This window comes from Tetrao urogallus (genome assembly GCF_951394365.1).
Source record: "Tetrao urogallus genome assembly, chromosome: 8".
NCBI lineage: Eukaryota > Metazoa > Chordata > Aves > Galliformes > Phasianidae > Tetrao > Tetrao urogallus.
In genome coordinates this window covers 9,083,906-9,103,604 of record NC_136821.1, presented here as the reverse complement: position 1 = coordinate 9,103,604, position 19,699 = coordinate 9,083,906, and the positions used below count along the sequence as shown (strand labels likewise).

At 46.2% G+C, this 19,699-nt stretch overlaps 2 protein-coding genes across 2 annotated transcripts in view; both read right to left on the bottom strand.

Annotated features, from left to right (window-relative positions):
• LOC306949502 (protein HEG homolog 1-like) overlaps positions 1-2,051 on the bottom strand; it is a gene marked incomplete at both ends in the record, with an annotated part of 30,274 nt that extends 28,223 nt beyond the window's left edge. The window contains one exon of the mRNA XM_079539412.1: positions 1,865-2,051. Coding sequence (XP_079395538.1) covers positions 1,865-2,051 — 187 coding nt within the window. The remainder of the gene's footprint in view (positions 1-1,864) is intronic.
• Positions 2,052-7,447: 5,396 nt separating this feature from the next.
• Positions 7,448-19,699, bottom strand: part of SLC12A8 (solute carrier family 12 member 8) — a gene marked incomplete at both ends in the record, with an annotated part of 41,267 nt that continues 29,015 nt past the window's right edge. Inside the window, 6 exon segments of the mRNA XM_079538757.1 lie at positions 7,448-7,613; positions 9,876-9,936; positions 11,866-11,983; positions 13,220-13,317; positions 14,180-14,825; positions 17,249-17,395. Coding sequence (XP_079394883.1) covers positions 7,448-7,613; positions 9,876-9,936; positions 11,866-11,983; positions 13,220-13,317; positions 14,180-14,825; positions 17,249-17,395 — 1,236 coding nt within the window.

Here is a 19,699-nt window from a genome sequence, read left to right as displayed (position 1 = left end):
CGCAAAGTAACTACAGCAAATGGAATGACCCTAAAGCAGCGATTGCTGCTTGGGAAAAGCAGCATGCAAAAGGCTGCCCAAACGGTGTGACCCTGAAAGATATTGAGTGGCTCTGGTGCTTGCTGCAGAAAAACTGAAAAATCCAGGCAAGTCCAGCATAACAGCACCTCTCCCTTTCCTTTTCTATTTTCCTTTTTTGTGTGTGCATGCATATGTACTTTTTAATTCATTCAACCTGAAGGAGCAATGCTGAGCTTACTCAGCCCCAAGGGCCTCTGAGCCTGCAGAATGAATGACGCACCCTCCCATAGCACCAGCACTGAAAGAAGCAGCATCCTGCACCTCTCTGCATTGATGTGACTAAACAGAGCACCCGATGTGCAATGGAAAGTCCAAGGCACTTCTGGAGGCAAAACACCACTTTGGTGTGAAGGAACATCCTTGTGAACACCCTATCCCAGATAGTTCCTTCCCAGGTCGTTCCTGGTCTGGTGTTGTGCCAGGCACAGCAGGGTGTTACTTCCATATGTGAGATGGGAACAACACACCTCTGTTTCTCTTGCTCCATAGGGACTGCATTAGGGGCTCAGTGACATCTCGTCCCACTCTCCTTCACAAGGACTCCTCAGGGCAGTGGAAGAATTGGTGGGATTCAGATCACAGCGGTCCTTTCTGTGCCTACAGCTTGGCCTGAGACCATCCCCAGCACTGATCCCCCAACGGACAGCAGGAACCTGTGACTCACAGTGACCCATGGCAGCTGTTGGCATGTGGTATCACTTGTTGTGCCATTTGCTGTTACCGCTCCTCCTGGCTCAGGGCTGATGCAAACTGTGAACCACCTGTAGCTGCAAACCTCACGCCTGCACTCCTTCCTGGCAGAGAGTTGGAGGGAGCTTTTCAGGCCCCAGCAAAGGTGACGCATTCCTCCATCGGTTCTCAGGAGTCATGGAGGTCACAGGAAAAGACAGCAGATGGGAATCTGAAATGGAGTACTTTTTGCTATCCAACAAGAGATCTGCATGACTCTCACCAAACAGCAGCTGAGGACTTGAGCAGGTGATCGCTGAGTCCATCTCTCTGAGCCCGGAGCAGGTGAGCAGCATTGGCCTGGAAGGGGCCTCTGGAGCAATGTTGCTGAGTGGGATAGCCCCAGGTTCCCTTCTTTGCATCCTCATGGTCCTCATGCTGCTCACACCCCACTGGTGCCACACACCTTGGTTACTGGGGACAGTGTGATCCTACAGCATCACACTTTGGATGCATTAAGGTAACTCAAGCATTACAGTTTCACCACATTTCCTGAAGTTTAATAGCTTGAAAAAGAGCAAACTTAGCCACAAAGCACGGCATTCTCTTCCCATCAGGGACTAAAAGCTGTGGTTCAGACTAAAAGCTGAGGCTGATTGTGCCCATCAGGCAGGTGTGCAGCAGCACATCCTCAGGCACCAGTGCTCCCAGGATTTCACACTGTGCCTCCTTTGGCAAACAAGTAAACCCACTTATGGGTCGACAACCGAAGCGAGCTCTGCTTTTCCTGTACAAAACGCAGCCTCCCGTGCTTGCCCGTGCTGGAAGCAGGCTCAGCATCACTGCCAAGCAAGCACCAACCGGTGACTGCTCCCAGAGCAGCTGCACGGAGCGGAGTGCCGGGCAGGGGGTGCAGCAGCGGGGAGGTTGCAGGGGCAGGAGGGCACCCACGCAGCCTCCGAGCCCACTCGCTCCCAGCAACGCGTTGACGCCTTCCCCCGCACGTTCCCTTAGCAAACCAGAACCACCCTTAAGAACACGGGGCAGGGCAGCTCGGGCAGCCCACGCGTGGAGAAAGACCCGACCCACCGTCCCTCCCCGTGTCCCCACTCACCCGGGCGGTCGCGTCCCGCGGCGGGAGGCGAGCAGGGACGGCCGAGGCGGCTGCGAGGCGGCTGCGGCGGCGGAGGAGGAAGAGGAGGAAGGCGTCGGGAGGGAGCGAGGGGCAGCGACCCGGCCGGCGGGGCCAGCCCGAGCCCCAGCAGCAGCAGCAGCAGCAGCAGGGCGCAGGCTGCCGGCATGGCGCTGGGGACGGGACGGGGAGCGGGGCTTGCTGCTGGGGCTGGAGGGAGCGGCTCACATGCCCGGAGCGGGGCGATGGGGAACGGAGGAGAACGGCAGAGGGCAGCTGCCCCGGGGAGGGGGCAGCCGCGGTCCGGCCTCAGCAGCGCGGGGTGCCCATGGCGGCGGGGGGGGGCCCGGCCAGCGGCAGCCTGCGGCCAAGTGCCGGCGCCCGAAAGTAAAAGGGCAGGCGGCCGAGGCTCCTCCTCGAGCCTGACATCACCCGGCGCGGCCCCGCACGGCTCGGCACGGCCCCCCCGCCCGGCCCGGTTCCCCCCCCCCCCCCCCCCCCCCGCTCCTCCGCACTATTTTTATCCGTCCCCTATTGTCGGCAGAGCCCGCTCCCCGCTCGGGCAGCTCCGTGCCCGCTGCAGAGGTTCGGGCTGCGCGGTGCCCCCGCTCGGGAGGGGCTGCGCCACTGATCGGAGCGGACGGAACCCGGCCGGGTTCGGGCAGCGCTGCTCCACCGTAAAGTTTCTTTCCGGCTGAGCGCGGCGAGCGTTAAGTGGCCCTGATACTCCATTCCCACCGAGGCTGCGGCAAGTCCTTGCCAAAGGACTACGAATCTTTTATTGGTTATAAAGCGGACCCGCTCTCCTTTAAATTCCAGCAGCAGTTTCTCGCGGCGGTCAATTTCCCAGGCTGGGCTGCACGGGAGGTAGAGGATTTCCCTTTATTGTTCTGAAATTCCCTTTCATAACTCCACACTGTTGGCTATGCTGTGTGCAGTGCGCACCACAGCACTGCTCTGTGCCGCTGCTGGCAGCCCCCAGCCCACAGTTCACTGCCGCCACGACCCCAACCCATCCTATCCCCATCTCCTCCATGGGATGCCCAGACATCCTTTGCTTTCCCCCCTCAACTAGTTCAGGCTGAATTTCCACGAGCCACTTCCACCCAAGCAGAATCCAGCGCTTCAAACCACAGCAACAAATGGCAATCCTCCAAACACAAGACAAAGAATGCTAGTTCGGTCCATAGTCCCCAGCTCCCCTGTTCTCCCTTCCCCAGAAGCATAAGCAAACAGTTCACTGAGAAACCCAAACTCTCAAAGGCTTCTTTCCACCCAAAAGGTGGCACTGATGAGCCCATGCAAGCATGCAAACTACATCGGCTTTTCCGGTTATTAGTACCTAGACACGGGGATATTTTGTTCCCTGCTATTCCAGGTTTCTCTGAAGTGAACCAACAAATCACAACCAGCTGGGCCACATCTCAGTGGCCCAGGAACTGCTGGCAAGGAGCTGCATCGGACACAGAATCACAGTATTGCTGGAGTTGGAAGGGACACCTAAAGGCCATCTGGTCCAATTCCCCTGCAATGAGCAGCAACACCTACAGCTCCACCAGTGCTCAGAGCCCCCTCCAGCCTGACCTTAGGTGTCTCCAGGGACAGAGCATCCACCAACTCTCCAGGCTGCATCAGCCTTTGTCAACAGACCCACCTATTTCCTATGGAACACATCACAGAAAGAGCCCTAACCCAGAAGACAGAGTAACCAACACCCAGCCAAGGAATGCACTGCCATGAGTTAAAGCTTGTGTGAGGAGCTCAGAAGTATTCCGATACCTTGGCGGAAGATGCAGGGCAGGAGTTCAAACATTTGGAGATATCTTTTTATATGAAATAAATGGCTCCCCATTCCTATAAGTACTCCTCATCCTCTGAAGCTGTAAATCCAACAGGCAGGAAGTGCGGTATCAAGTGCTTTTCCAAAAAGCCTCAATAAATTCTTCCTACTGTTTTACCCAACAGGAGCAGCGAGAACAAACCCGGCAGCATGCAGACACAAAATAAACATCGCTGAACACACAGCCATGAAGAAAACAGGGCCAGACCAAATGCTTCCATGTCCCTGTGGCCATAGTGGATCCCACTAAAGACCCAGTATGGCAGACTCCTATTGGCCCTCCCAGGCAGGCAGCTTTTCCCAAAATTCCCATTAAAAGCATCACACATCAGGAGGTGGCCATGGGGATGTTACACCCATCCTCTTGCCATTGTGGTCACCAAGAAGACAAAAGCACCGCAATGGGAGCCGATGCCATCAAAGGAGTATTTACCATCACAGCCAAACTGTCCCCTCACTGTCGTGGCTCAATCACAAGCACCTGGGGAGGAAACACCGATGGCTTTTTTGTACCCCCCAAATGCACTCCCTTCCCCACCAGATAGCCAATTTGCCAAGGCTTTGTGGCTGAAAAGGTAAAGTTACCACATTTTCCTGCCATGTTATTTCATTCCCACCTTTGCCACTACACTAAGGGATATCCCGGCACTGAAGAAGTCAGCTCATGAGGAACCCCAGTATTCCTGAGCCCCAACTCTAACATAACTACATAAAGCATGATGGATGGTATATGCTGATCAACTGAATGCCACCATCACTCCATGCCAGGGGAAGAAAAACACTGTTTGGTTTTGTTTTACCTTGCTTTCCACATCCCAGCCCAAGGGGCTGCAGGCACACAGCCCGATTTGTCAGGTTCTGCATTGTTTTGTCCTGAAATCACAGAAAAGCACAAAAAAGTTTTGACAGAAGAGGCACCTCCATAACTCCTCACTAGGATTGCGCACGATGGTCACTCCTGGCCATTTCTCCAGGAACCCTTCCCAGCCACAGCACGGAACTCCTGCAGCTTGCTTGAAACATAGCCCAGATCTGTGCCGAGCTTGGAGCAGGCTCATAAACTTCAGACAAGTTTTCAGCTGATGATGAATTAAGGTACAAAGTGAATAGTTTCTACTCCTGGAATTTGTTATTAAAAGTCCCAAGTTTCCGAAGTAGACAGATAGTTCCTAACCCAGTAATTAATTACCTTCCCCATCTCCTCTCGATGCTGTAAGCTATCTATTAATGGATCCCAATCATCCAAAAGACACTCAGCACCTGAACATTTTTCTCTGCATTCTGGGGGTAGCAGTGCTCAATTGATTTCTTTATAAAGGGAACGTTTGCCTTGTGCCTCGCTTGGAAGCAGCTTGTTCCAGATACTTGACATTTGGAGGTCAGGATGGATGTGGGTCTTGTGATCTCCTTTCATCCCTCACAGCAGGTTTATGCCACCAGGTCTAAAATATTCCTTTCTGATTCCTGTCAGAAATAAACCCCACATTTTTTGGGGAAAAACAGTCAGCTATTTCGATCCATCTGAAGCAACCCAGAACCTCTGACTCCTCTCTTTCAGGACCCTTCTCAGCCTGCTCTGAGAAGGAATATTAGTGAGTTCACTGCACACCCATTTTTTTATGGACTTCCTATGCTTACTGGTTCACTGCATTTTTTTCTCCTCCTATTCATGGCAGTAATTGCCCATTCTAGAATTCACTAGGCAAAGGCAATAATTCTAAGAACCTCCTTTCCCCACTAATTTAAATGATAACCCTACGCTGGCCACTGTGCTTCAGCACACCCTGTCCAAGTGCAGGTATAATGCTGGATGAATCTGATCCAGAATCAGAAGCACAGGGCTGAGAACATACTGCCTTGCTGGCCACAGAGAGCCCCCTGCCACATCCCAGGCACAGCATCATTATTTATTTCAGGTGTTTTGTTTGCTGCTTCTCCTGAATCACAATTATCTGCAAGTGACCAACCCAAGCATGTGACTTTCTGGCCAATGTGCACAATGAAAACACTCAAGGGAACCCAAAGCTGACCGAGAGAGCTATGAAGAGAGGAAAGAAGTATAGGGATTTGGGTAAAGCTATAGATTGAAGAGGTTTGGTTCTCCCAGTGCAGAATCCCAATGGGACATTCAGACAGAACCAGAGTAATGGCAATTAGCAGCAAGGAGCTGTCACTTAATGCCCATATCACAACAAAACTTGACTTTTCCCCTGCCCATTCTCAACTCTATTTGTGTTGCACTGTTTTTGAGGCAGATGACTCTAATTCCTGGACACTTATTAATGTTGTGGCATCACAAACACACCGTGAACATCTAGGCAAGACCACAAGGCAAATAATTTATCCTTCAATGCCTTCTGCATCTGTGCCTTTTGCAAATGAATCTGTCAAACCTACACGTAGCAACTTACAGCTGGAGGCTCAGGGAAAAAAAAGGTTTTACATCTACGTACCTCATAAAAACAAATGTTTTCACACCCTCATTTCTTAAAAACAATTCCACGAACTCAAAGGAAGGTTGGTTACAGATGATAACAGAGCTCATACAGCTTAAAAGATAGAAGGATCTTTTCATTATGAAAGTAACTGAGTTGCAACTTGTTCTGGACAGATAATGCTCAGGGCTGAGTCCCAAACCAACCTTCAGGATTCCTGAAGCAAGGCTTCCCTCCACCCTTGCAGTTAACAATGTCAAAGCCAACACCCCAGGAAAGATCAGCACACCCCTTCTCAAGCACTAAGAAGAAAAGCTGCTCTACTTACAGCATACAACAGCAGCAATGAAACTGGACCAGAAAGCCCAGGCACAACATGCTCTGAGACAACAGACACAGCAACCTTCCCAACAGTGCTGGCCAAAACTATGGTACCCAATGGCAGGAGCTGCTTGTCTCACTGAATCCCAGAATGGCTTGGGCTGGAAGGGACCTCAAAGCCCACCCAGTTCCGATGCCCCTGCCTTTGTTATTTAGTTGTTCTCTTAATTTAGTGCTGTGAGACGTGTCCTGATGCTGACATTTTTATTGCATAGAAGGAGAAATAAATAATTTAATGGCTGAAGTGATCAGAGATTACAAGAAGGGAGAGGCAGTGATTCCTTCCCCCCATTCCCCCCCTTTTACTTACGCGTACGCATGTATAAAGCTCAATACAGGATGAGCTTTAAGCAGAATTAGCAAAATAAGGTTAAATGTATCTTGTTAAGGCACTTCTGAATCATTTCTCCTTTTAGCCAAGAGATGTGCTATTTGGAGATAGCTGTGTTCTCAGGTCCTGGCTCTTGTTTCAGAAAGGATGTGGGAAGCCACTATGCAAAGCTTCTAAGGCATCACATCACCGTTTCACAGTAGATTTCACCATGCTGCACTGCTGCTTATAAAGGCACAGGTTCAATTCCAGTTATGAATATATTTCATAATCCTCTTGCACTTGCCACTGACTCCGGCCTATCATCTAACACCTTAAAGTGCTTTGGTCACTGAAAATCTGAGGTAGAAAACCCCTGCACAACAAGCAGGTTTCTTTTTTTTTTTTTTCTTCCCCTTTAGGTTAAGATTTGTAACTTGGCCATGTTGTAGCTTGTATAAACAAGCCTCGAGCATGTAAATAACTAATCACATCCTTTCCATACACATTCAAGTACTTCACAAGGCATGTCAGCAGTGATTGGCACTCATCAGCCCTTTCTGAAATGACAGCTTGCTATTTTTTTTCATCCTCCAATTTTACTGAAACTGATTCCTGAACTCTTCCCTGCTGATGAGGGAGGACTGGTGGTAGCGGTGCCTGGAGGCAAAGTCCTCATTCTCCTCGGTGAGCTGCCTGGTCTCCATGCCCACTGTTGCAAAGGCTGGGGTCACCACGATCTGCTCCTTCGGCGATGGCCTCCTCCTGCAGGCACAGAAGCAGAAGCACTCACATCACCCAGTGTCTGCCTTTAGCAGCCATGAAAACAGAAGAGACCAAAAATAGCACCAACAGGGGCAGGCAGGGCATATTGAGAAGGGTTACATCTCTCCTGCTGCCCTTCCAGCTAATCTGGAAACATTTTTCCTAGAAGGCACGCAGTGACCATACTCCCCCTCCCCCAGCAAATATTCAAAAAATATACGTTTTCTTAGCAAATATACATTTCCTCTTTGGAGTTGCTCCAGATGTTGGGCTCTGCCACTTTTAACACTGTGCAGGAAAGGAAGGAGCATGACCCATTGCTAATGAAAAATACCCTTCTTACAGCTTCCGAAGCTTTTGTGTACATCTCAATTACTTTGGGAACCACGCAGGCCGGAAACTCTCTTCCTCTTTGAAATAAAAAGAGGAGACTTTCCTTCAGCCTCTTGTTCTCAGAGGCAAAGTTTAAGAAACTCTTATTACACACTTGCAAGTCACAACTGGAAGTGTTGATCCGATGACCTGGCCCTCTTCCATAGAATCATAGAATGGCTTGGGTTGGAAGGGACCTCAAAGGTCATTTCCAACTCCCTGCCATGGGCAGGGGTGTCAATCACTAAATCAGGCACTAGATCAGGTAATCAAGGGCCCCATCCACTCTTTGAGAATTTGGAAGTACCAAGGACCCATGGTTGTTTTCATCACTCTTGCACTTCAATAGGATGACTTTTTTACCTCAAATTCATTGTTATGTCTTGCTTGGATTTCAAGAAAACAAAGCTTAGGAGAAATGTGCAAGTGATTTCAATGCAGTTTCTTGTAGCGTATCAGAGGTGGACTAGCTTCTCCCTTCCCATCCCTGGCCACCTCCCTGGGAAGTCAGCCAGCCTCCCATGGGGATCATCTGACAACAGGCAAGAGACACGACTGAGAAGCACCAAGGGATGACCAGGAGGAAAAATGCTCCATCATCATAGCTGCACTGAGCTAAATTATAGGCAATGGATCCAGCTGCACACCGAGGTGGAACAGGACAGCCAAGTGCCTGGAATACAATGCAGCAGGGTCTGACTCACTGTGCAATGAGTAATTCTGACAGTGCTTCCAGCACAGTCCCGTGCACCCTGTTCCCATTCTCACCTCCTCACTCCTGGCCCTGGCTCACATTACAAATGCAGCAGATGCTGTGAAAGGGGGAGAGATGGGCAACAACCCCTCTTTCTAAATGAGGCACGAAAAGCATAGTGCATTCCCTCAGGACACCCTCACTCCTGTTCTGTGTGGTTTATCTGTCTTGGGCTCTTATCCTGCTAACGGAGAATTCTGCAGCTTTAAGACATTGCCATGAGAGGCAGCAGTAGCTGTGTGAAGGAAGCTGTTCACGGGCAAAGAGGTCTGCTGGACAGGTGTGTCCTCATGCCACTCTTGCAGAGTTTCCCATGTCTGGTAGAGACAGTGCTGGGCAGTGATGTAGGAGATCCAGCTTGTCTGTTCTTAGCTGCATCATGGACCTACATCCACAGGAATCTAAGAGAGATCCCACTGCCTTCAGCTTAGTCCCTTGAGCTGCCTCTGCCACCAAAGACATGTGACTGTGTTATAGGGACTGTGGTCAAAGAGTTGGAAAGGAAAGCATAGGCATGTGCCAATGTGCCTAAATATCTGGACCTTCATTTATCTCAAGCCACCAAATCTGCACACCTACTGCACAGCACTTGTATTTTATGGTCTTCAGTACAGTGTTCCCCCATTGCAACAGAAAAGAAGTCAAACAGATTAAGAACCGCATATCCCACTGAATTGTAAAGCAGCAGAGATGGTCACTACTCCCATGGGAATCCAGACTCTATGGAATTAATAATTAATAGGATTAAAATGAATTAACAAAACCAGTTAATAACCAACCATGCAAAAACCCTGAGGTCTTCCGGGAAGGAAAACTCTAAGGTGTTAGCAGATGCAATCCCTCAGAAATTCAACACTGAATGGTTCCTTCACTGAAGACCTTGTTTATTGTATTTTCCCCTGCAGCTATTGCTGTTTCCTCCCAAATTTCCTCTCTGAAACTTCAACCCAGCAGGAATATGACTGCCTGTTCCACCATTACCACAGCCACTGGGCTAACTGAAGCAAACAACTATTAACTAAGAACTTTGAGTCTCCATCCAGGGAAAGATGGACTGCTCAAGATAAGAAGACAGTCAACGTTTACACACATTAGTGGATCAGTGCCTTGATCTCTGCCATGTGATCGGTACCAACCTGCATGGGGTAGTCAAAACAGACTTAATCCAGCTGAACAAACTGAAATTCGCTGCTGCTCCTACAGAAAAAAAGGCACAAGAAGTCAGTAGGTTGTTAATTCCCTCATAATTGCATTTTGCCATTGAATTTTTGTATAAAATCCCAAACCAGCCTTCATTACACAAAAATTTAGTGATTGTGAGAGCACTTTTGAAGTATTCCTGCTTGCTCTAGCTCTTGAAGCAAGAAATTAACTCAAATTTCTCCATCCCTATGGAGAGCAGCTATCCCTCCCCAGACTGACAGCTTATTAAAATACCAGCAGTGCTGAGGCCAAAGTGAAGATACCAGTAGTACCTTCTCTTCCTGAGACTGCGAAGCCCATTCCCACTGCAGGGATGGGGAGACTGAGGAGCTGTGTAGCTGGCCTAAGCCAGAGTGGCCGTGGTCTCACTGCTCCTTCCTGGCTGACCCCATGGAGAGCTGGTTTAGCTTATTACATCAACACCAAGTCTTTTGGATTTCTTTGTACAGTTAATTTCCTGCACTGGCTCACTGCAGGGGCAGACAAGTGCTGGAGCTGGCAGCAAAAGCAGTCCCAGAAGTTTGTGGTGAGGGATAGGGAGAAGAACAGAGACCCAGCAGAGCTTGTTGGATTTGGCTTAGGCTGCTGGAGGCCAAGAGAAAAGAGGAAGGATGTGTTGAAATCTTGGAGCATTCTTGTGGCAGAGCTACCACTCCCAAGGCCTTCATCTAGTCCCTAATCCAAAGCATCACTCAACCATCATCTCGCAGCCTCTCTACATGGAAGGGTCATTCTGTCTTTGGAGAGCAAGCTCATGGAGCAGTTGATGTAGTGTGGCCACAGGATAACTTTCAGTCAAAATCAAATAAAAATCAGGCTGAAATCTGTTTATTTCTGACTTCTTTGCCATCTAGTTCCGTGTGCCCTGCCAAGAGAAGGGACACCTTACTCTAGAGCAGGTTGCATAAAACTATCTCATTTCTTCTCCACTCTTCCATACAGATAAATAGAAATCAGTGGTAGTGTAAAGGTTAGTGAGTGATAGATTGATGGTTAGTGAATAATAACTAATTTTTGGCTTCTCCCAGCGTGGGTTTCTGAAATTTGGTATCTACTTACAATAACTTTTCATCTAGATAAATAGAGGTGGCTATCTCTGAATTGTTTAAATGACACATGAACTCAGGCTCTTTTGTCTTCTCTTACCTAGGTTTTCATAGATGCAAAACAAAAAATAGCACATCCATACAATTTGCACCATGTACTGTCATACAAATTTGCACCCACATATGTATGTATGTGAGCAGACACATGCTGTGCATGTATCACCCTCTCCCTTTAGAGAGGCAGAGAAATGCAAATCTCTCCCTGCCCCTGTGCCAAGGAGCTATATACTCTCCTGAGCTGCTTTCTCAATGTGCTATACTGTTTAATTTTGAACTTGTTTAAGCCTATCACATGCACAAACCTTTTAAAAGCCTTTTGCCTAAGAATATTTTCCCAGATTACATTCCTGACATATTCAACCTGTTGAGATCTGGAATCAAAAGGCTCTCTTGTTTTGCAGTTTTGAATGCTGAGATTTAATGAGAAACTTGTCATAATTCCCATTTTCATTAAAGTTTTCTCAGGTGGGTTTAGATCAATTAATTAACTTTATTAAAAAGTATTTACAACAGATTTTTCTCATTGCCATGATACATTTGCAATCTGCAATCCTTCCTAACTCTTAGTGTCTGATTTGGCTGTTTCTAGTACAAAAAGTATCACAAGTAGCACAATATTCAAACTACCAAGCTAGTGTTTGCTACAGTTAGAATCAAATATGGAAGAGCTACATGTAAAATGCATTGAAACTAACAAAGAAACAAAACCTAATCCTTCCTAGTGCCAACTGCATAGTCTCTCAATTCGTAATCAAGTGAAATTAAAGCTTAATGAATTTTTAAGCAGATTTAATAATACAAAGAACACATAACTCACCCAGGGGGAGTCCTGGACTCACTTGGCCGATGTAGAAATACAGAACCACCGCTGCCCCCAGGCTGACAAGGGTGTAGATCCACTGAATGACAAACATTATGATGAGGGACACAATTGCCTATTGAAAAGACAAGGCTTGGGGTCACTCCAAGTGAGACAGTGCACTGCTGTCAATGTGACAGCATCACCCTGCTGAGCATTTCTTTTTAGGTGTCTGCTCAGGGATGGGGACGTAATCAACACTGCCTGAGCTCACCTCTGGAGGTGCTCAAGGCAAGGTTTGATGGGGCAATAACATGGCTGGATGGACACTCCTGGTGCAACAGGCCCTCTAGGGAACCACATCATCTCCTACCTCGGAAACACTCCATGATGAGCAGTTTCTGGCCACATATCCATTATTATTATTATTATTATTATTATTATTATTATTATTACTTCTCAAGATGATGACAAGCACTTTGAAGCTCTGTTAATTACTGAGCCCAGAGAGTGCATTGGTGTACAACCTCCCATAGATTTCACCACTGGAGAGCAGCCTCCAGCATCCATCCCACCCACCCATCTGCAGGACCTGTCTCCAGTAGTTGGCTACTGGAAGCCCGATCAGCACATCTGGAAAGTGGGTGTCAAACTCAATCTAAGCATTAAATTAGAAGGCATTTGTGTGCTGTTCAAAGGTGTTTGTTATATTTTACATACAGCTATGTAATCCCCATCCATGAAGAAAAGCCATATGGTTCATTCATTATGCATATCTGACCCTTCTCCTGTCATCTGCCCATTAATCCATCTTCCCAAGATGAATTTAAATCTTCTCAGTGGCTTCAGGCAGAAGCTATTTAGAAGTTATTTATTCTTGAAAGTAACCTGCTGGGGAACACTCTGTTTTTCTCCCTCAAAATGTGGAATTTCAGTCAGGCTGCTCCGATCAGGAGTTCAGCACTAATGAAATCCTACCCTAAGGTAGCATCAACTGTTTCATAAATAAGAATAATACAGCTCTGAAGCTGATGTCTCAGTCCATCCCACAGCAGGCTGGAATATCGTGAAAAGAGGGATCTGATGTTTTTTCCCCATCAGCCCCACATCTCTAACTCTAGAAAAGTTCTAAGACGACAGACTTTGAATTTGGATCTTCTGTGTTTGTTTGTTTTAGCTCTTTTAAATAATGTCATCTGCCTTTCTTATAATTTGAACTAGGGATGCATATTCCTGCAAGTATTTAGTTCAGGTAAGCGGGGAAACACAAAAGCCATTTTAAAATACTGCAGTGTATTTGCACCGCATTAAGTGATGAACTTCCTTCCACGTTTTACAAACACAAACCAACGCTCAAAATAAAATTACTTACACCAGCAAAGGAAACCCAGTAATTGCAGAATTTGGAGTAGAAGGATTTTTGAATTTGCTGAATTTCCAGCTCTAGATTTTGCTGCCTTGTAGATGATTCTGGAGCATAAGAAGAAAGAAAGAGAGATATTATAAAGGAGCTGGTGTGTCAGTCTTTTTCTACTTCACATTACCAGATTGCAGAAACCAAAACAGAAATTCTATCTGACAGCTGGGCATGGCGGAGTTTAGACATAACTTCTAAAATGAAAGCAAAAAAAAAACAACAAAAAAAAACAAGCAGGAAGGGAAAAAAAGAAAGGAAACAAAGGAGTTTACAGCTCTGGTACTGAGGCCATTTTAAGTTCACACATACGTCATCGTATGTGATGGAAAGCAAGGCACAGTTTCTGTATTTGTAAAAGAAGAAAGATATAACATTTAATTGACTAACATTGATAGAAGATTACTGATCTGAGACAACAGCCCCCACTGTAAACAGTATTAAATACCCACAGTGCCAACAAAATGAATTCAGATTCTTAGCTGCGGATGACGAATTACAGCCTCCTCCTGCAGCATGGGGATCATTTCATTTTGATAGCTAGAGCTTTAGGCTTGCAAAAATCCATCCCTCCTACCCTCCTACCCAACATCATGGCAAAATAAGCCCCAAGGTAATACTCAAAACCTTTTTAATGCACAGCATTAAGAGCACATTTGTAGAATAACGAGCATGCAGTAAACAACCCTACACTAAATACAGTCCTGCCTGCTTTCCTGTGATTAATCTTCCATAGGAAATTACACTGGAACTTCTCCTGTGATTCATTACAATGAACTCTATCCTCACCTGTAATAAAAGATATTATTGCTATGAATCACCCAATGACAGTCCCATATAAAGCTAGTTTCTCGCCTGCCTCCAAGAGGACCGAGGCCGTAAATCATTCCCCATGAATCCCTTTCCTGCAGCCCTCACCTCCCATCCCACGACCTGAGACCTTTGGTGCCTTGCTGCACAGCTGCTCCCCGTGCTCAGGTGGCCCCCGGTGATCCACAGCAGGCAGTGCCCAGCATGATCCCACCTCACACTGCTGGCTTTTGGGTGGGGGCTCCATGGTCTCATCCCAACCACACTGAGTTGGAGGAGCATCGTGATCAAGATCCAGAAGAAAGCTGTCTTGTAACATTTGCTTGGCTGGCTTCTTTGCTTTTTTCTGTTTGACTTTTTGCAGTAGATTCTCAGCTCCTTCCTTTTTGCCAGCATCTGACTCATTACGAAATGGTTTAAAAAGCTGGTCCATGTCTTTTCTGAATTCCAGCAAGGTGCCATTTGATCTGCTTTGAATTACTCCATCTGATGCATGGCTGGAGGGCCTGTTAAAAATCAAAGGCTGGGAAGAGTGAGGAGGCTTAGTGTTTTCCATCAGTGCCTTGCCAGGTTTTTGCTGAACGTCGTAGCTCAAGGAGATCGAGAAATAGGAGTAGTCTACAGCAATATAAGTCAACATGAAGTTGATGGTGACTATCGGAGCAAGAACATTCACTTGCCCAATGAAGACGAAAGCCATGGTGATGAGACTTGTTAAGCAAATTGCAGCTACTGGAGTCTTGTTGGGTCCTTTCTATTGCATCAATAAGAGAAAACTATTTAAATTAAGACTTGTGAGGATCCCCCCAGCTCAGATGTAACACGTGAATATCCCAGCAGTCTGCAGGTACCCCGTTAGTCATGAAACGTACCTCCACGTGTGCACAGCAGAGGTTCACTGGCTTAATAAATTAAAGAACAGACTGGAAGCCAAGAACTGCTGAGTTCCCACCTCACCTCTGATCCTTCCTCAATCTTTGTCTTTGGAAAATTCATCCAGTCTCACTCTATATCTCCATGGTAAAATATTAAAGCAGCAATAAACCTTCAGAAAGATTTGTGGAGCCTATGGGAAGCTTGGGCTGTGTTCAGGCAATAAAACATGTTAATTACACGTAACTGTTCATTTCTAATTTCTCTACAGGGCCCTTCATTGCTGTCTGCTCAAAAGGCTTCTCACAAATTTTAATCTCCGGTCCAGTACACCCTTCTTTGATCACTGCTAAAGAGTGAGCCTACACGATGCTAACTGCCCATCAGAGCTGCTGTGAAGGCCCTTCTGAGATGTGGTGTGTCCCACACGGGCTACTGCTGGAAAACAAGCTCCATTTCTAAAAGTCTTGCAGTTTGGGAGTTTTTCCAGCAGCTCACAGCCGAGAGGAGGCACCTCAAAGATGAGCTGAAAGGTGCTCTTCCAGCTCCTTTACACCAACAACATCACGAGACGGGGAACATTTTCCATCCTACATTTTCATTTACTGCATGTTCTTCTCTAATAAACACATAGCTCAAATGGAAACTATTTCTATTTTCTCCACGCTTACTTATTAATAGAAAAGGGGACCTTACGCCTTTTCACAATGAAATGAGAAATATGTCTCCGGGATAAATGAACTCGGTTCTCAGAAAGCATCTTAGGTATTAGAAAGACTTACTGAGATAGGGAACAGATGGTACGATCTCAGGATGCCTCTGGCTTAGGTTTAACGCTACAGAAAACAATAGTGTCCTTCACATTAACTGGGGTTATGTTGCCTACAACACTTTCCTAAACCATGGAAAAGAAGAACTGATGTGGAACAGACTGTTAAGGGCAAACTACACTTATTAACTCTCCAAGAACCAAATCTAGACAATTTTCAAGGTAGCAGAGAGAAGGAAGGGGAAGGTGATCTGCCTTTAATTTCTTACCTCCTTCTGAGCATTTCACAGTGAGGCACTCTGCCCAGTGTTCAGAGCAGAAAACACTACAAAAAGACAGAATACTGCCGGAGAAGAGAGGCAATCAACTTTGCAGCCCTTGGACTAAATGACTGACAGTTTGGCAAGCATTGCCACGTGGAGAACAGTCTGTTCTGGGATTGCCTGACAACTGCCCTCAGTAGCTGGAAGGTTTTGCTGTTGGTACCATTCCTGCTTCTCCTGTCGTTATTTCTATTATTCTTATTTCTGTTATTATTGTCTTATTTTTCAAGAATTACACGGAGAAATATAAAATACAGGAAACCATTATGCTTCTAAAATGAAGATATTTTAAAATATTCTTAAATTTCAACATTGTGCAATATTTGTTCTTCATTTATAAGGCTGCTCTGAAGAAGCAAAACCACCTTAAGGTTCTCCCAGCTGCTCGCTGCAGTTAGGTGCTGTAGGTTATTTAGAGCAGGGGAAATTTTTTTCTCCCTCTTTAGAAAAATGAAAATCCATATGAAATACTTTGATCTACATGCATAGCCCATGACTACACAATCCTTATTGGCTGATGCTTTGACTGTTCTCAGTGAAACAACTCATGTGAATGAGGATTACTTGCTAGGACAAGGAAAAAGCTTCTTGCCAAATTCAAAGCAAGGCTTTGTTTAAAAGCAGCCCTCTAAATTGACCTTCCAAATGTATTCTCTCTATTATCTTCACAGAGTCCAAAAGGTACCTCATCCTTTTCTCCCAGGTGCAGAAACAGAATCCACTGCACTGCAATTAGTACTCAGCTACCATGTCACCAAAGAAGATAGGAAGATCTCAAGGAAAAAGAGCAGGAAAGAAGAAAAATAAAAGAAAAAGATAAAGAGGAAGCTACCATCCATTCAATTAGGGTGCTTGGACAAAACTTTAGACTTCTGCCCTGAAAGGGAGGGCAGAGAAGAGTGAAGTGCCTCAGTCACAACTATGACAGCATGGGTTTAGATAAGGTGTTTGCAAAAAAACCACCAGCAAATCACACTCAAAGTTGTATCTCAAGCAGTTGTCTTCCTGGAGATGTCTCAAAAGAAGTGGAATCAAGGAAGGAGGTCACACAGCCCAGAAAGAGCCGTCCATGTGTGCAGAAGGGCCAAATGGCTCTAGGACAGGGGCACAGCTGAGACAGGGAGCACAGACCCCATCCCAGAAATACTCCTTGTACCAACAGCTTCCCTTCAGGTTAGCTTTCACAGTAACTTCACAGGAAGGGTCACTAACCCCACGTCCAAGGAAGGTGAGCATGGGGACCACATTCTCCTGGGCGATGCACTGCAGGATTCGGGGCGCCCCGTAGAGCCCCCCCATGCAGGAGGCCAGGGATGAGATGTACAGCCCTAGCAGAAACAAGAAACCCACCAAAGATACCTGGAGGAAGCAGAGAGAAGGCAAAGTCAATTACTTTGTTTTTCAAAGACCCACAGGTGATTTTAAATGTGCATTTTCACAGATCCTCTATATTTTATAACATTGCAGAATGATCTAAGTGGAAAAGGCAGCAATTTAACTGGTCTGTGGTATAAAGTGCAAGTAATTAATACGGGAAAATTACCCCATAAAAGTAATTTAATACTGAACATCCTGTATCAACAGAGCCATTTGACAAACTCATATCCAAGAAAGTCTTTGTCACTCGGAGCAATTGCAGCAAAGCAGCAGCTATTAGATTCCACTTAAGTATCTGCAAGTGAGTTTATTTCAGGAGAGATCACTTATATACAGAGCACACCATACAGGAAAAGCTACCCAGGCTTCCAACCATCCAAAACAGGAAGACAAACCCCTGCATCCCAGAGGGGAAAACCAATCCTGAAAGAAAATCCGCAGTAAAACCAAATCAAACTTGCCACTTAAGCAAATGGCATCTCAAAAAACATGCTCCAAAGGATATAATACAATGACCTTTTTTTCCTGTCTTCAATGAGCAAAGAATTTCCTCCGGTATGCACAAAACTTCAAAACCTTTAAAGCCACAGTGCTGCTTACTACAGGTGGTTTTACTGCCCTTTGCTAGCCAACACCTCCTCGAGCTGGCAGTCCAGCTGGGCAGCACTACGTGTAGGCAGCAAGCTGTGGGCCAGGCACAGCTCCCAGCCCCCAAACACTGAGCCAAGGCCAGCTGAAGCCCAACCTTTCTCAAGCAAAGAGACATCCTCACTAACCCTATAGTTATGGGCAGCTTCTACAGGCTGAAACACAAGTTGTCTATTCAGAGATTCGAGGGTTATTCTCTGGGCTTGCTAATAACAGGGTTTTAGCACAGTTTTCTGTGGGAATACTTGTTTTCACTGTGTTTGCCAGATGTATTTTAGAACTGTACCGGACTCCTAACACTCAAACAACAGTGTTGCTTCTCCCCATGCAAATCCACTTGCTGTGGGAATTTTATCTTGTGGGGCAGAAAAACTTGAGGGGACCATTAGCAGCTATCAGCTTCCATCAGACAAATGGGCAGACCCTGGCTGCAGGAGCCTGACAAGCAGAAATACCTCCCCCCCCCTCCGAGAACTGGTCTGGTTTGGGAAACACTTGGCAGAAACAATCAGTAGTGCCAGACATCATATATTACTTCAGCTGCCAAAAAAGCTTGCATTTAAATGCACTACTTGACATTCAAATCAGGGTTAGAGGGGAAGAGTCCCTTTCACTGAGGCTGATGAAAGGTTTTGCTGTTGGTTTTAAGTACGGAGAGTAGGAATACTCAGTAAGAAATTGGCACTTCTGGCTCATTAAGAAGGGAAATCAGTGAATCTCATTTCTGTGTTTGCAAAGCCAAACAAGCACCATGGGGCACAAAAGCAGCCACTCGCTCACCTGCACCTGACAGAAATGGGGAGCTGGAATGTTCAGTGTGCAACGATCGCGTTCTCTCTCCAAAGTCATTCCAACACACAGGCTTGCTTGTAGCCACTCAGAGAAGCCAAATGAGTGTTTGGATTGTTCCACTGAAGGGAGTTTGCTTTGTTTTTGGGGGGGGGGTCTGTTTATTTTTTTTTATATTTAACAGTGTTAAATATCTTCAGATTCATCTCCTGGGAGATATTACAGCTTTTCCCCATGGAGGGTTTTGAAGTTAAAACACATTCAAAAATCTCTCTCTCTTCAGCTGGTTCAGTTACAGGTACTGTTTCATTACCATACTTTCCATCCGCTACATCTGTCACATTTACTTAACAAAAGCATTGCGTTAAAGGTAAACCCATTCTTTTTTCCCTGAAATAGAGATGATGTTTCACCTTAGCAGGAAGTCACAGGAGTACCAACATTAATTTGAAGCTTACTTTGGGGACTGGAGGATATCTAGGGCTGCAGTTACTTGGAGAGAAAACAAAGCCATAGTCTCAAACTGACATTTTAGATTAAAGTGTTATAAATTAAACTGATAGATAACATCTCAAAAAATAACCACAAAACAGTGTCAGATATCATATAGTATAATGCTGAATAATAGGAAATTAGCCCTTCCATATGCCATCTAGAGTAAGACAGAGAGGCACACCGACATCTTTGCTCTTCTTTCAATGGCCTGCAACGCCTGGGTTCATTGCACGTAACCCTACAACTCTCCTTCACTCACATACACCATCATGGAACGTCTCAAGTTCTCTAATCCAACTGCTCACACTGCAATTACAGTCTGGGTCATATGAGACCCTCAGCCTCGCTTGACTT